The 15,955-nt window shown below is 48.2% G+C and overlaps 5 protein-coding genes across 5 annotated transcripts; 2 read left to right on the top strand and 3 right to left on the bottom strand.

Moving 5' to 3' along the window:
* Nucleotides 1-1,240: 1,240 nt before the first annotated feature.
* Nucleotides 1,241-5,793, bottom strand: PtrM4_109340 (UBN2 multi-domain protein; the record flags this gene model as incomplete). Its single annotated transcript, XM_066107839.1, has 2 exons — nt 1,241-1,989; nt 2,064-5,793. 2 exons carry the CDS (start codon nt 5,791-5,793, stop codon nt 1,241-1,243), a joined length of 4,479 nt encoding a protein of 1,492 aa, XP_065962288.1.
* A 1,039-nt stretch (nt 5,794-6,832) lies between these two features.
* PtrM4_109330 (1-phosphatidylinositol-4,5-bisphosphate phosphodiesterase gamma 2) lies at nt 6,833-8,560 on the bottom strand (the record flags this gene model as incomplete). The annotated part of the gene is made up of 1 exon (XM_001935833.1): nt 6,833-8,560. The coding sequence occupies one exon, from the start codon at nt 8,558-8,560 to the stop codon at nt 6,833-6,835; it is 1,728 nt and encodes a 575-aa protein (XP_001935868.1).
* Nucleotides 8,561-9,727: 1,167 nt separating this feature from the next.
* Nucleotides 9,728-10,792, top strand: PtrM4_109320 (Pfs, NACHT and Ankyrin domain protein; the record flags this gene model as incomplete). The annotated part of the gene is made up of 2 exons (XM_001935834.1): nt 9,728-9,924; nt 9,982-10,792. 2 exons carry the CDS (start codon nt 9,728-9,730, stop codon nt 10,790-10,792), a joined length of 1,008 nt encoding a protein of 335 aa, XP_001935869.1.
* Nucleotides 10,793-11,651: 859 nt separating this feature from the next.
* On the top strand, nt 11,652-13,949 carry PtrM4_109310 (uncharacterized protein; the record flags this gene model as incomplete). The annotated part of the gene is made up of 1 exon (XM_066107838.1): nt 11,652-13,949. One exon carries the CDS (start codon nt 11,652-11,654, stop codon nt 13,947-13,949), a length of 2,298 nt encoding a protein of 765 aa, XP_065962287.1.
* A 447-nt stretch (nt 13,950-14,396) lies between these two features.
* On the bottom strand, nt 14,397-15,206 carry PtrM4_109300 (FabG, Dehydrogenase with different specificities (related to short-chain alcohol dehydrogenase); the record flags this gene model as incomplete). The annotated part of the gene is made up of 1 exon (XM_001935835.1): nt 14,397-15,206. One exon carries the CDS (start codon nt 15,204-15,206, stop codon nt 14,397-14,399), a length of 810 nt encoding a protein of 269 aa, XP_001935870.1.
* Between the last annotated feature and the right edge of the window lie 749 nt (nt 15,207-15,955).

The raw sequence follows: 15,955 nt of genomic DNA, 5'->3' as shown, positions 1-15,955 counted from the left end.
TCGCGGCGTGATTGCTGATGGATGGTTTGCCGACACAGACACGTTGTGTGCGTGTGGTGGGTCAGTGCTACCTAGTGCCGGCTTTAGATGACGTGTGTGGATCAATGCGTAAAGGGTGAGTGGGGGAGCACGGAAATGTCTACATTTTGGGCGAGGGGGCCTCGTGTTCAAGGCGTTTGGAGAACAAAGGTGGATAACGTGCGTTAGGTGTAGGGGTAAAGGTCTTCAGTGGAGTGGAATATTACCCGAGGTGACAGGATGTCGCTGGGTGGTTGCGGATGGACCCGAAGGAGTAGTAGTAGTAGTAGTAGTATCCATTAACGTCCTTTTTCAGTCAGAGACTATGTAGGACGGTGGCCTAGGGCCGTTTGACTAGTTTTTTCCCTCTATACCCGTAGGATTTCGTTTCTTTGGTCGAGTTTGACTATGGGGGTTTGGGTTTTTTGCTTCTATACAGGAAAGAGAGAGAGACCTTGTAATAGACACCCGTTTATCTCCACCTTTGTGACCAATCCCTTTGCTATAATAACCCCGTGCTCCTAAGACTGAAAAAAACCTCGTAGGGGAAAAAGTCATGGGACCTTGAACGTTTGTTGTATATAGCGGCAGTTGCGGCATATTTTCGTCTCGGCGGTACTTTGTGGCTCGGTTGTACGGCGGCGGCTAGCGTTAAGCGTGCGGGGTATTGGTGAAAAACTTTCCAGGTTTCGAAAGGAGCCGTTCGATGTTTTTTGGTAAAGCTAGAATAATAGAATTATTATAGCGGTGAGGGGAGAAGGATTCGAACCTTCAACCTCTGCGAGCAAGCTAGCAGAAGCAACCAGGCGCACTACCACTGCGCCATCCCCCCGACCCGAAGGAGTAGGATCTGCGGTAATCGACCTACGTGGGATAAAGTTTCGCAAGATAGCTACAAAAGACGCAAGCCGTTGCGAACGCGAATGCGAATCATAGCGTTTGCACTTAGAGATGTACATCAATAAAGATCTTAACGTATGTGTTAGAACAAGGTCTCCTCTGGTGGTATGACTACCATAGGCGACCGAGTAGAGGTACGAAAGGTAACCCTGTATTGGATTGAACTTCACTAAGAGCTATTGTTCTATCTACTTGTTGTTATGATGATCTTAGGACGTACATGACAGATCATCATTCCGCGTCGGTCCTTCTGCTCGGGCTTACTCCACGAACCTCACCTCGCCGACCTGGACTGAACCTAACATATTCTTAACACTCCCCCTCAGGGCAGGTCCGGTCCAAGGACAACTCCTAATTGGTTCTTGAATCTCTCGAATGCGACTCGCTGCAATGGCTTTGTCATTCCATCAGCCACCATGTCTGCAGTTGGAACGTAGGCCACATCGAGTTTGCCTTGTTCTGCTAGGTCTCGGATAAAATGATAACAGACGTCGATGTGCTTTGATCTTTCGTGAAGGTGAGGGTTCTTTGTAAGTGCAATGGCACCCTGGTTGTCTCCTAGCATCTGGACCTTGTTGGTGTCTTTTCCAATGTACTTTGGGAACCCAAGATCTCTAAACATTTGAGCAATCCACTGGCCTTGCTTGCAGCATGTTGATAGTGCGATGTATTCAGATTCGCAGCTTGACGTTGCAACAGACCGTTGCTTCTTGCTAGACCATGATATTGGACCTCCGTAGAACATTGCAGTGCTCCCTGAAACGCTCTTTCGGTCTACCATGTCGCTTGCCCAGTCAGCATCAGAGTAGATGACAAATTGCGAGTGTACTCCCCCTGGTCCGTAGCGTAGCTTCAATGTCACTGTCGACCTTAGATATCGTAGCAGGTTCTTCAACGCATGGCCATGGTGTTCTGCTGGATCGCTCATGTATTGGCTTAGCTTTCCGAGGGTGAATGCAATGTCTGGACGTGTAAGAACCATAGCAAACATAAGGCTCCCTATCACTTGCTGGTATTCAGTGATGTCGATTCGGGTGTCGTTGTCAGTGGCTGGCCTAAATGAAGTGTAATCTGCAGATGGAATCTTCTTGTCTCTGTGTTGTTTGCTAGACATTCCAAACTTGTCAAGTACTGCGTGTAGGTACTGTTCTTGATCGAGGTAGATTGTGCGGCGCTTTCTGTCTCGCGTAACTCGTACTCCAAGGATCTTATGAATCTCCCCAGGTTCTTGGTGTTGAATCTTCCAGAAAGCTTCTCGTAGAACCAATCAATTTGAGCTCGATCTTTTGCAGCAGCAGCAATGTCATCAACGTAGACGAGGATACGGAGTTGTTTTTCTTTGTGGATAAACATGCACGGGTCTGCGAGGCTTTGTACGAATCCCCATGCCAGAAGTTCTTTCTTTATCAACAAGTTCCAGTCGCGAGCAGCCTGTTTGAGTCCGTATAAGCTGCGGAGAACTCTAAGGACGTATCCTTTTTTGACTTCTACTCCTTGGGGTTGCTTAAGAAAGATCTCTTCCTTCAAGTGCGACTCTGTGAATGCATTCTTAATGTCAAAGTGGAAACATTCCAGGTTTTCCGCTGCGACAGTGGCCATAAACAGACGTAAGGTGTCCATGCGGACTGTCGGGGCAAAAGTCTCGTTGTAGTCTGTTCCGTGTGCTTGCGTAAAACCTCTTGCCACAAGGCGTGCCTTAAACCTCTCAACAGTCCCGTCGAGATTCGTTTTGACTGTAAAAACCCACTTTGAATCAACCATGTTCGCGTCTTTTGGCTTTGGAACTTCCTCCCAGGTTCGATTCTCTATTAACGCGATTATCTCTTCAAGTATTGCTGCTTTCCATTGCTTTCCATACTTTGGGTCGTTGATAGCTTGCTCGTGTGTCTGGGGGATCTGGATTCCTGCGATCTCGGTTGCTGCGAAAGCCTTCTCAGATAGTCGTGTTTGCTCTTCTGTAAGGCCAACTTGGGCTAGCATAGCTTTAACGATCTTGCTAAATCTCTCGTCCTCAACAATCTCTTCGTTAGACCTCTTCCGTTTGGCTTGTCTAGTGAAGTATCGTGGAATCTCCTTTTCTCGTACAGACTGGGTACACGGTTCTTCGGGCCCCTCTTCGTTCACAAGATTAGGAACCCGCTCATCAGATGGTGCAGTAGGAGGAATAGTAGTTAGCCTCCTTGGTCTTCCTCTGTGACGCTTCACTGGTTCATGAGTTAGCTCTGCCGAAGATGGTTCCATTAGGTTCTCGGAAACTGGTTCTATTGGTTCTGCAGGAGATGGTTCCATTGGTTCGGTAGGAGATGGTTCCATTGGTTCTGCAGGAGATGGTTCCATTCGTTCGGTAGGAGTTGGTTCCATTCGTTCGGCAGGAGATAATTCTAGATCCTTCCTAGGTCTTCCTCTTGGTTTTCGGTCTGGCATCGTATTCTGCGTTCCTTGTGGTCCAGCTGGTATGTTTCGCAGTCGTAGTTCAACTTTCCCTCCAGGGGTGTATTCGTCCACTGACAATCGGCTTGTCCTTGAGGTGTATCCAAGCTCTGGCGAATAGAACTTGAACTGCTTATTTGTTGTCTCAGAATATCCCATAAATACTCCAATTCTGCCACGGTCCACGAGCTTGTCATGTCGTTGGTCTGCTGGAATCGTTTTAGGGTTGATGTACGAATAGCATTTGCTCCCCCATACACGGATGTGGTCAATGGATGGTTTCGTTCCTGTGAATGCCTCTTCAGGACTGACTTGCTTTCCATTGATCATAGGTCCTGTGTTTGTACGGTTGCGTAGGTATGCGTCTGCTTCGACAGCTTCATCCCAAAACTCAATTGGTAAACCAGCGTCTTTCAACATTGCTCTCATATCAGCTTCAGCAGTTTGGATGTTTCGCTCGGCTGGTCCATTCTGGTGTGAGGAAGCAATTGTTGTAGGCTGAATTTCCACGCCTTGTGTAACTCTCCATTCCTCAGCTTGCTGTAGAAGTTCTGGTGCATTGTCGGTTCCAGCAGCTTTGACTTTCTCGCCAGTTTGATGTTCTACAAAGGTCTTCCAGATTCGGAGTTCCCGTTGTGCGTCTCCCTTTTTCTTCAGCGGGATAACCCAGTTTTTCCGCGTGTAGCTATCAATAATTTGGAGGAACCACCTGTTTCCTCGTAGAGATGTTGGAAAGGGTCCAGCAATGTCAAACTGTACTAAGGCTAGCTTCGTGGCCTTGTGCTCTCTTAGCTGCTTAGGGATGCTGTTCTTCATCTTTGTCAGGGAACACACTTCGCAGATTTCAATCTTCTCTGGAACTTGAATCTTCTTCTGGAGAGTTGTAACTTCGTGGAGTTTGGCAATCTTTGTAGGTCCTAGGTGTGCGAAACGTCTGTGATACAGCAGGTATCTCTCCTTTTCATTAACCTTAAGCTCGCTCTTAACTGGTGTATGGGGTTCCGTGCCTAGGAATGCTGTCTCGTGGTATCCATCGGCAATGTGTGACACTACGTAGAGGCCGTCGTCCATAGTTGCTTTAATAATGATCTCCTTTCCTAGTTTGAAGCATAGTACGTGTGAATTGAAACGACCCTTCAGGCCTGCTGCGCAAATTCTTCTCCCTGATAACAAATTGACTCCAAGGTTAGGTACAAGCAGTACTTCTGACAACCATGTCGACGATCCGTCTTTACACACCACTTGAGCTTCTCCTTTCCAGTCTGCATATAATTCTCCCCCTCCAACCCGAACTAGTCTTCGCTTGATCTTGATCATTCGTCTAAACAATGAGGGTTGGTCAGACATGTGGGAGGAGGCGCCAGTGTCGGCAGCCCAAGTAGATGGAGAGGCCTTACCGACAATGTCTTTTGAGAGACGGCATGTCTCAATTTCCTCGGGTTCAGAGTCTGAGGTCTCGGATAATTCATCTGACTCTGAATTGACTTCTTCGGCTCCATATGCTTTGCCAGTCTTTTTGTGAGAATTCCTTTGCTTGAGTGTCTTAATAGGCGGCTTAGATGATTTCTTAGCGTCGTATTCCTTAAGGAGCTTTCGAGCTCTCTCACGTCTTGGACAGTCTCGTACGCCATGGGCTCCGTCACAAAGGAAGCATTGGACCATAAACTTAGTACCAGATTCGGAGTCAGACGATAGTGGTGAGCTCTTGTGATTTCGGCGCTTGTAAGGCGGAACATACTTCTCCGTCTTCCGGAATGCTGGGAGAGCTTTTTCGTCGGCGTCTTGCTGGTCTCGAACCTCCTTCTCTTCCAGAAACTTAAGTTTCTGTTCAACCGTAAGGTTAAGTTGGGCGTTTAAGGTGTCAATCGTAGTCTTAAATTCTTTCGGGAGTGATCTAATAAGAACGAGTAGTAGTGCAGAGTCCTTGTAAGCTCCGTTGGTGTCAGCGTCTGCTGCTACGAGTTTGCGTCGGTATTCCTTTAGCTTTTCCCATGATCCAACAATTGTGTTCCCAGGATTGAATGTGAACGTTTGAATTCTGGTCATGTAAATGTTGGCGGTTGTGGCGTCAGTTTGGGTGTACTTCTTTTGTAGGTAGGCCCAGAACTGGAAGGCAGTGTCGTATTCGTCAATAAGGGCTTGGTCATCTTCAGTAAGCGACCGAAACAAGAGATCGATTGCAGTGGCTTCATCTTCTAGGTACTTGTCTCTTTTTTCAATGTTGACGCGGATCTTAGTATGCTTGTCTGCTTCAGCAATTTCCAACTCTTCCATAGCCTCCGTTAGTTCACCGGCTATTGCTATTTGGCAGTGCTGTACCAGGTTTTTCTCGCAGACATAGAAGACTTTCTTCCCCTTAAGCTTGACCTTGTTTCGGCGGAACCAAGTATCGTGGTTTTCAGCTGTAAGTTGGGGAATCTTCCATTCTTCCTTCTCTACAGCCATCTTGTGTGTTTTGAGTTGGTGAGACTATTATGCGAGCAAGGTACGTGGTATGATGCTAAGAGTGTAGGTGATGCGGGCGATGCGGGCGATACAGGCGATGCGGGCGATCCGGGCGATCCGGGTGATATTCTGCGGGCGGTGCAGTCGTTATCGGTTCTCGGGTGTAGAGACGGTGTATTTAAGTGTGATTGCGTGTTAACCGCGTTGTACACGACTTCTTTTCTTTTCTGATTCCTTCTTGAATCTAAGTCCTTCGTGACTTGGGTGGATGTTTTGATTCCTTCTTGAATCTGAGTCCTTCGTGACTCGGGTAGGTGTTTGAAAACAATAACGTTGGGTTAGGCAACCGGGCTCATAACCTGTTGAGACAAAAAGTGAACACTCTTTGCCACTGCGTTGATTGGTATAGATACCTTTCTAACACACCCCCGCAATCAAGGCAGGGGGACAAAGTAATGCGAGCGGTTTGCGACTCTGGCTCTGGCGCTGGCCCTACTCGGCGCTGGCCCTCTTGCTCTGGCCCTCTTGCTCTAGCTCTGGCGCTGGCCCTGCTTGGCGCTGGCCCTCTTGCTCTGGCAAATCGGCTGTGGTCACTCACCCAACAAGCAGTCCATCACGAACCTGCTGATGCGCTGAAAGCGGCCCCGGGCTCATAACCTGTTAGAACAAGGTCTCCTCTGGTGGTATGACTACCATAGGCGACCGAGTAGAGGTACGAAAGGTAACCCTGTATTGGATTGAACTTCACTAAGAGCTATTGTTCTATCTACTTGTTGTTATGATGATCTTAGGACGTACATGACAGATCATCATTCCGCGTCGGTCCTTCTGCTCGGGCTTACTCCACGAACCTCACCTCGCCGACCTGGACTGAACCTAACATATTCTTAACAGTATGTATGATTAGAGTAAGTTCTTTATAGGCATCCTTCATCACCACACACCCAATCAGGTACCTTTACTTTACTAGCTTACATAACCAGCTGCTTTCACGACTGCCGGGCTCATCGCTGTCGTACTCAATTTCCACCCATTCCTCCTATAGGTCCAAGAGTTCAAACTTCACAAGCAGCGTACACGTAGTTTCATGTCCCCCTAAGTCCAACATGCGGATGAAACTCCACCCAGGCACGGTGTACATGAGCCTGATGGCCGAGACAGCGAAGATTGGGTTTCGGGCGAAGCTGTCGTCGCTCTTGATCAATAGACGAAGGAAGACTAACTCGTTGTCGTCATATTCCCACTCAAGAACTTCTTTCCAGATGGGGTCAGTGGCTGGTGAGTTGTCCTTGTGCAAGAAGCCGGTAAGTTTGTGGGGCTTGTAGCCGGCGGTTTTGCGCTTGGGTGGCATATTGTTCAAGTCATTGGGATGCACAAGAGTGCATGTGAGATAGGGTTTTATGTCATCGTGTTCGCGGTCTTTCGGCAAAGGGACGTCTGTGGCGCCTGCAACGTGCAAGCGAAGTTTCTTACGGCGTCCAGTACTGAGATTACCAGAGCCACCTGCGCGAAGTGCAGCCGGTTTGAGAACATAACCGCCTGAGCCCGCAAAGAGCGCTTCGTTGATCTGAGAGCTGGCACCGAACGTTTGCCAGTTCAATGCGCAAATTTGAGCGCCTATTCCCCAGAATGGCACTGGTGCGAGGTTCTTGGAAGAGATACGGGTGCCTTTGGGGTATACGCGCATCAGATGGTGGGCATTATGACGCGCGATCTTTGCGCTATTTGCGGGAAGGTGAGCTCTCAAACCGGACTCTGAAACGTTGATGAGCTGGTGGTGAGGGGCATTCTCAAGCTCGCTTTCAAACCATGAGTTGTTGACAGGCTTGACCGATTGCGCATAAACACCTAGTTCAGCCAACTCTGGAATAATGACACCAGCATTAGTGGCTTTCTTCTTCTCTGCATAATCGTGACGAGCTTGCTTTTGCTCTTCTTCATCGGAGCTCGAGTCGCTGCTGCTACTACTCTCCACTTCGTTGGGTAGATGGTACTCCACGATGACTGCGACTTTATTTCCTAATTCTGCAAGCGTGATGTGCTCATGTTTATGAGGATCATCTTGCTCGCGAGTGCCCTTGTCGCGAATTTCTTTGCTAAGGAGTCGGTGCCCGAGGACTTCTTGCAAGATTTGTGCGAGACGAAGTTGGCCGTGCGCGTCGCAATGGTTTTCCAGGGAGATCATGATGGGCGCGGCGTTCATCTCATTTGCGGCCTCTTCGTCTACGACGTTGCGAATCGTCTCGCATACTTGGCGAAAGGGAATATTGGAGACGAGTGTGTAGCCATGAGTGACCTTTGGCTCGTCCTTGTTGTTCTCATCGTCCCAGGCATCGATCTCAACGCAACGCGATCCGGTGTGAAGCGCGATCTCGTATGCAGCGGCATGCGACTCGCCAAAAAGTTGATGAGCCATCAGATAGGTGTTATGGGATGAGCTGATATAATATTCTGGGAGTGGGTGGTGTCTGTCAATGACTTCAGAAGGTACATTGATGTGACTCTTCTCGAGCAACTCCCGCAACGCCATCGTTGGTTCATCGACTTTGAGCCCAGCTTCAGACTCCTGCAAGACGCCTTCTTTGACGAGATAGCTCTTGATTGCTTCACTCACGCGAAGCTTGTCTTTCGTGACATGCGACTGACGCGCTGCATGTCCGCCGCCTGCTACCGTTCCTGCGTCGATAGCCTCGCCTTTATCTTCGTCGTCCACTGGTTTCTTCGAGAAGGGATTAAGCTTAGAGATACCAGATACTAGGTCGGCCATGATGCGCTATAATGCTAACACGAGGAAGAGAATAAGTGTACCGCCACAGTGATGAGGGGTTATTGTGGCAGGTTCACTGCTGGTGGGGCAGGCTTGGCCGGTGTCCGGTTAGCACGGGATGAACGTCCTTAGCTGTACCCCACGCTTAATAAGGTACTAAGACCCATAACGATGCAGCTAGATATCTACTTAATCTATCCGTGTTGTTCTGAGCGCGCAAGCTGTTAAGCTTATAGTCGCAACATTGAGTCCTACATTAATTGATAAGAGTAATCCTAAGAGGTGTTTGATGATGCTGGATTTGTGTCTGATCATACGATTCAACTCCACACGAGTACCATGATTGCTGGGTACTTAATCTGTATTCATACTAGATAGTATAGCTTACTTGATATTACAACAGTTTCACAGAGGGGATAGGAAGGGCTGGTGAGGACGAAGCAACGCGGACGAATGTTAAATGCCACTAGCCGAATATAGTAAGCGCATTACCCAGCGCTCTTCCCTATACTACATCTCACGAACTGTATCGTACACATACCTAGGCCTTATCCAAATTTGACAGACCGTACCAGAAATAATGCCTTCGCTCACTTCGTTACCTACAGAGCTCCTCACCACGGTTCTCACCCACCAGACTCCGCAACAATCAATCGGATCGGCATGATTGATTCCTATCTAGGTTAAAGGCTGCCTAATGAAGTAATTCTTTAACCTATATAGGAATCAATCATGTCAATCGATTGATTGTTGCGGAGTCTGTCACCCACACCGTACGTATGCGCAGTGTCAGGCGCTCACTGCGATTAAGACTGGTTTGCAGTTAGTTCCCACGATGATCCGCCTACATCCGGTAGTTTCGGCTTTTGACCTTAGCCATTAGAACGCTTTGCTGAAATCACAATCACTGCCATATTCCATTCTGGCATTCTCGAATGCGAAGAACCTCAAGTTCTCCTCTACAAGGACCCAGATCTCTGGGTAGAGTACCTCGCCTACCGAACGCTGACGCATACTCATCCTAAGAGTCGGGGGTTAAGAATACTACTTCTCATTGCGCACCGTCTCTGCCGTGATCGCTGTATTTCCGCAGTCGGACAATATAGTTGTACCTCGAAAACGGTTTTCAACGATGAACTCAGAAAATGTGTAATCGAACTTTGCAAGATGGTGGCGGGCCCACATACATCAGCATTCAGACTGAAACACTGGATCACAGCCGGGATTACAGACCTACCAGAGTCAGAGATAGACGAATCGTCTCTCGAATTTCGGCGTCATCTTCTCAGCGTAGCAGCATGGATCGGAGATAAAAGCCTCGTTGTTAAGCTTGTTGAAGAAGGTTGCAACCATAATGACAACCCGTAAGCTTCTTTTTCTGATTCTCATATTGATATTTGTGCTAATAAATGAAACTTTAGCTCCATGTTCCTAACGCCACTCCGCGCCGCATCCTATCGCGGTCACATCGACATCGTCAAATTCCTGATGGTCGACAACTCCGGTGATGCTCCAGCCTTGCGCGATCGCCCTCTGTTGATCATGAGTTCCGCCGCGCATCACAACCATACCGAACTGATCGAAATTGCTTTGGACAACTCGTGGCACAGGGGCGAAGTGGAACTAACATGTATCCGGAACGCGATGCACAGTGCGCTCCGGGTAACAAGTGATTCAGAAACGTTTACACGGCTTTTACAGGATGCAGATCCGCCCATGACCCAATACGATAAGAGTGGCCTGTTGTTGAATGCAGCAGCACAGGGCAAGCTGGCTATCGTCAAGCATCTGATAGAGAGAGAGGGCATAGGTTCTCATGGTTTTGATGCATCGGTATTCCAGCGTCGCTACCCAGCAGAGTTATTAAAGAGTAGCAGGTACCCGAGCCGGTATTGGAACTCACTTACGTGTGCTGTCAGAACTGGAGAAGTGGATATTGTCAAGGTCTTGCTTGATTCTGGAGCCCAGCTCGGTCATGCGATCGAATGCGCGGCAGCGGGTGGGTCAAAAACACTGGTTAGGCTACTTTGGGAATATGGCGAGAGTAAAAACGCTGCTGTACAGGGAGCTTTTTTAATGGCGGTCGATCGTGAGGATACCGGTATGTTCAAATTTTTGGGAGAGCTTGGAGCTACGCTTGATGAAGACGTAAGAGCGCTTTTGATCAAGCTAGCGCACGAGAGTGGACTTGAGTCAATGGTTAACTTGCTAACCGGTACACAAGTACACTGATTAGAGATGCTTTTTAATAAACATTGTGGTAATAGTAGCAATCAAAGGGTTTCAAGTGTCAATGAAATTTTATCTTGTAGTAGAAGTTTATGCGGACGTCCTAAAAGTTGAATGTGAAGTTGAGAGTAGAGATGGATGACGGACACATAAATAGCGCATCAACTTTATCAAAACAAGAAACATGTTATGCAGAAAGACAAAAACGGACTCGTACCAGCCTTCCGCAAGCCACCATGAGTAACGTCCGTGTTCTCGTGTAGACCTCCTCACAGCTGTTTGCAGTGTGGCTATCGCACGACTCGGGAAGTGCGAGTTTTCATTGAGATTAACATAAATCGAAACGAGCAATCTGATTTCTTGTGCTAGACTCCTTGGACGAGACACTGCTTGACACTGTAGGGTATCTGTCCGAGTGAAGAAATGAGCTTATGGCCCGCATCAGCAATGTTTCTAGACAGCCAGTTCATCATAATCAGTCCATGTTCAGAGCTTTATTGACAGTGAAAGTTCCCAAGCTCAAAAGATACAAATTGTTGATTGTTTCTAACATAGCTCACGTTAGCCACTCCACCCAATCAACGCGATATCACTGTATCTCAGTGATCGGAATGGTCTGGTCTGACTTGGTCTTGGTCTGGTCTAGACCGCCAAGACTTGGTCTGGTCTGGCGATTTTTTGAGACCGTGGTCGGACCGGTCTAGATGATCGGACCGGTCCGGCTATAAATAGGTCCACGTGACTAGATCTTAGACTAATCTAGCCAGAAAATTTAGCACAATATGAGTCATTAAGATCAAGGTAAGTCTTCTACTTACATAGAACAATCAAGTCCTTAACAACCTACTTATATACTATTGTTATGGAGCCTTCAACACCAACCTCACCGTCCCCATCGAATATTATAAGACTAGATTTAACGTCTCTTACTCCATCTCCTATCCCCACGTCATCACCCACCCCTATACTATCACCCACTCCTATTCAATATCACGAATCTCCAGATGAGTTCGTGCAGGGCGGTATCACGTACGTGAAACGTGCAATAATTGCAAGGAAGGATTTCCGTCAAGGTACATCACACATCTGGAAGTACGGACTCCAATACATTCGAGATAGCGATAAGAAAGAGGTGTATTACTGCCATGAGTGCAGGGTTGGGAAGAGCAAGCAAGAGTTGTTTGTCATCAATGGCACTTCTAGGATCCGGAATCACCTGGAACAGAAGCACCAGATTGATCCCCAGAGTGGCATCAAGCGAAAGGGTTCTGTACGGAAGTCTATAATCGACCAGCAAAAGGATGGGGCTGCTTCCAGCATCTTTTTCTGGAAGGAGTCAGTAGAGAAGTTTAAAGAGCTTCTAATTCGTTGGATTGTGTACTGCCATATCGCCTTCTTTCAATTAGAGAACCAGTACTTTCGTGAACTACTCCTCTTTTTAAATCCGGCACTACTCAACCACCTCCCGAAGGCTGCGAAGACTATCCGAAGCTGGGTAATGAATGCATTCATATCGAAGAAGCAACAGCTTAGGGAGGACCTACACCATTCACGGAGTAGGATCTCTATCTCCTTTGATCTCTGGACTTCACCAAACCCTTACGCTATCCTAGGCGTCGTCGCTATGTGGATTGATACTACCGGCATGCGACGTGTTACCGCTTTAGGTATGCGACGTATATACGGCGAACATACTGGAGAGAATCTTGGATCGGTGGTCCTTGAATTGCTGGAAGAATACGACATTAGCGGAGATCAGATTGGATACTTTATGCTGGATAATGCCTCGGCAAATGATACCGCTGTTGAGTTTATACTCAAGGATCTCTGCCCATGGATGAAGTCAAAACAACGTCGTCATCGCCGGCTGCGTTGCTTGGGCCATGTCATCAACCTCTGTTGCCAGGCGTTCCTTATGGGGCGAAACTGTGAGAAGTATCTTGCGAAGCTGGAGAAGCATCATCAACGTGGCGACTATACGAAGGTGGAAGAGCTCTGGAAGAAGTTCGGATGTTTGGGTCGTCTTCACAACCTGGTGCGATACATCAGGCTTACTCCACAACGGCGTGAGGAGTTTGCTACAATTATTATCGGCGGAGATCTTTCGCAATTCGACGGGCTTGAGCTTATCCAGAACAACTCGACCCGCTGGAACTCATGGTTTTATTCGATTACACGTGCATTAAATGTTCGAGAACGTTTAGAGCTCTTCTCGGCTCGTCATGTACCTGGAAAGGGCTCCGTAGGGATCGCGAACTTTAAGCTTGATGGACAGCACTGGTTTGAGCTTGAAAAGATTGAACTCGCTCTCAAAGACTTCTATGCTGCAACTTTGCTTTCTGAAGGTAAGAAGACGTCACTTGCGGACTGGTTTTCAACTTTGGACTGCCTTCTCCGGGAGATAAGCGAGACGAAGGATCACTACCACGACATCCACACTGAGGACGATAACAACTTTACATGGAAGTACCTTCAAGGCTGCGCTGATGCTGCTTGGTTAAAGTGCGTTGAGTACTATAACAATCAGCAGCTGAATTGGCAAAATCGATTCCCTGAAGATACTGACCTTCCACCGGCATATTATGCGGCTCAAATCCTTGATCCATATCGCAAGTGGGGATGGTTCAGGCAAGAGTGGGTTCTTCATGGCGACGAAGAGAAGAAGAGGTGGTTTGAAAACGCACAATTAGCGGTGAAGCATCTCTGGGAGACAGAGTATAAGGGAAGGTACCCTGTCGAGATGCTGCCACCACCAGCCAGGAAGGAGAGAGATCCTGACCCAGCATTTGATCGCCAGCGGGAACATAAGCGCATTCGAATAGACGCTCCAGTTTCTACAACTGATTTGTATGAACAATACATCTCTACTGACCGGCTTCATAACGAAGAGGCAGGTTGCAATGAGGCTATTGCGTACTGGCTATCTCGCTACGACTCCCAACGAGATCTCGCTCGCTTCGCTCTAGACATGTTTGCGATCTCGCCTATGTCGGATGAATGCGAACGTCTTTTTAGTAGCGCGAAGCTTACTATCGTCGATCGCCGTGGTAGGCTGAAGGCAGATATTATAGAAGCGTGCGAGTGTCTCCGGGCCTGGTATGGAAAGCCCCAAGCTGAGGGGAACAGCGATATCGAGGATAGTGAGAACGAAGACGACTAGATTGACAGTCAGTAGTAAAACACATTTCCTCGGCTTCCTTCTTTGCTTCAGCCTCATTCTTGGCGGTCTTGTTGGTCGGACCGGTCTGGTCGGACCGGTCCTTATGTAAGCACCTGGTCTGGTCTGGTCTGTACCCTCAGACCAGACCAGACCAGACCATTCCGATCACTGCTGTATCTATCGCGCAGGCGGTATTCTCAGAGAACAAAGCCGTAGGTTCAACTGCGGCGGGCGCGTTGTAGACTTGGTACCTGCTGAATGGGTTTAAAACGCCGTTCGGTCAGAACATCTTAGTATGACGGTCTCTATCGTAAGAATTTACATCTAAGTAGTTTTATCGCTCGCTTCGAACAAACATCACTGTAATGAATATGCATAAAGCGTTCCCTGGCGGGAAGTCCATCGAACTTAAACTCAAGCCTTTTCAATTTTTCTGAATTATCAAGACTATATGGAGGCACCATCAGACCCTGCTAGCAATGATCCGCCATTCACTTCAACTATTGAGCCGCTCGCGAACGAGCACCTCATCAAGTAAATATAAGCCTCCGATAGCTCTTCTGGAGTGCCAACACTGTCAGTCAAGCTCGATTTCCGGAAGCTGGATAGAACCGCGGGTAGTCTGTCTTGGGGAATGCCGTCGAACAATTCCGTGTGTACCGCTCCTGGGCTGACAGTGTTGACACGGATAGGAGCCAGATCGACGGCCAAACCTTTTGCAATGCCTTCGGTACCACCGCCGTAGCCCGCAACCGCAGTCCATCCCTTTCCCGGCTTCTGGATATTGACGCCACTGGTCAGAGTAATCGAAGACGCCTTGGAAGGTTTCATGTAAGCCTTTGCAAGTCCGCCGAGTAACATGGGGCCGAAGAAGCGGACATGGCCCATGCGTTGAATTTCTGGCACCTCGAGCTCGGAAACTGGTCGGATCTTGATGCCGTCGCCAGCAGTATAGACGATGTGATCCAGTAGCTGTGTGGCCGTAACGCTCTTCAGCAGCTGTTCGAGATTCGGCCGCATAGAGTCAAGATCGGACAGGTCGCATACTATTCCGTCCACAGAAGCCGATGATTCCGGTACCGAAGCCCTCAGTCGCTCCAGGGCCTTGTCCAGCTTGGCTTGGCGCGAAGAGGAAATGGTGACAATCGCGCCTAGAGACAGGGCATGTTCAGCTACGGAGAAGCCAATTCCCGAAGAGCCACCCAGCACGAGTACTCGACACTTCGCGAGCATACTACTGTATCGAGCAGAAGACATATCGGATACAGTGGGCGTTAGTGGCTTGCGTCGGTGGATGATATTAGAGGGTGAGATTGGAAAGTGAGAAAATGAAGCACCGGTGTCAAAGAGGATAAGGGCTGTGAAACAGGAGGCTTAAATATGTCTGAACGGAAAGGCGATGGGAATGTTCGCGTTTTAGATGTCTATACATCGGGTTGAGCGCAACCCTTTTTGTACGAGGGAAGCGACGCCGCTAGCGTCGGAGCAGTGCGGTATTAGCAACGGAGTTAAACAACAAGCCCTTGAATTGTAACTCTACTTACAAATACTTCTTTATAAATCCACCAGTTTACTCCAATAGAAGTGCGTAGAAACAGTATCTTATTAAACTTAATTTGATCACTAATGTCAGCGGGATCTTAGGGAGAAGACGGCCAGAGAGGTGTGGATAAATATGTGTAACTTCAGTCAACCATCATAACCGTACATGGGAACATACTAAATGAATAGTGAGACGTAAACGTTCATACCGTGATGAAGCTAAATGTGCCGATTGGATCGATACTCTGACTCCTCGTCCTTGCGGCCGCCTTGTTCTGGTACTGACCCTTGTCTCGCCGACTCCCTGAGTTTGGCCGCAAAACTGCCGAAGCCTTACATAAGACCTTTATCAGGCAGTGGTCGTAGGTGCGTAATTTGCTTCTAAAGAAGTCCACTCGTCCAGTCCAGCTACCTACGTTCCGGGGATTTCTGACAAGGTTCTGTGGACGGCCACATCAGAAGCG

Source organism: Pyrenophora tritici-repentis, chromosome 5 (assembly GCF_003171515.1).
Source record: "Pyrenophora tritici-repentis strain M4 chromosome 5, whole genome shotgun sequence".
NCBI classification, from domain to species: Eukaryota; Fungi; Ascomycota; class Dothideomycetes; order Pleosporales; family Pleosporaceae; genus Pyrenophora; species Pyrenophora tritici-repentis.
Note: the sequence above shows the minus strand (reverse complement) of the source record. Positions and strands in the feature narration are given on the sequence as shown.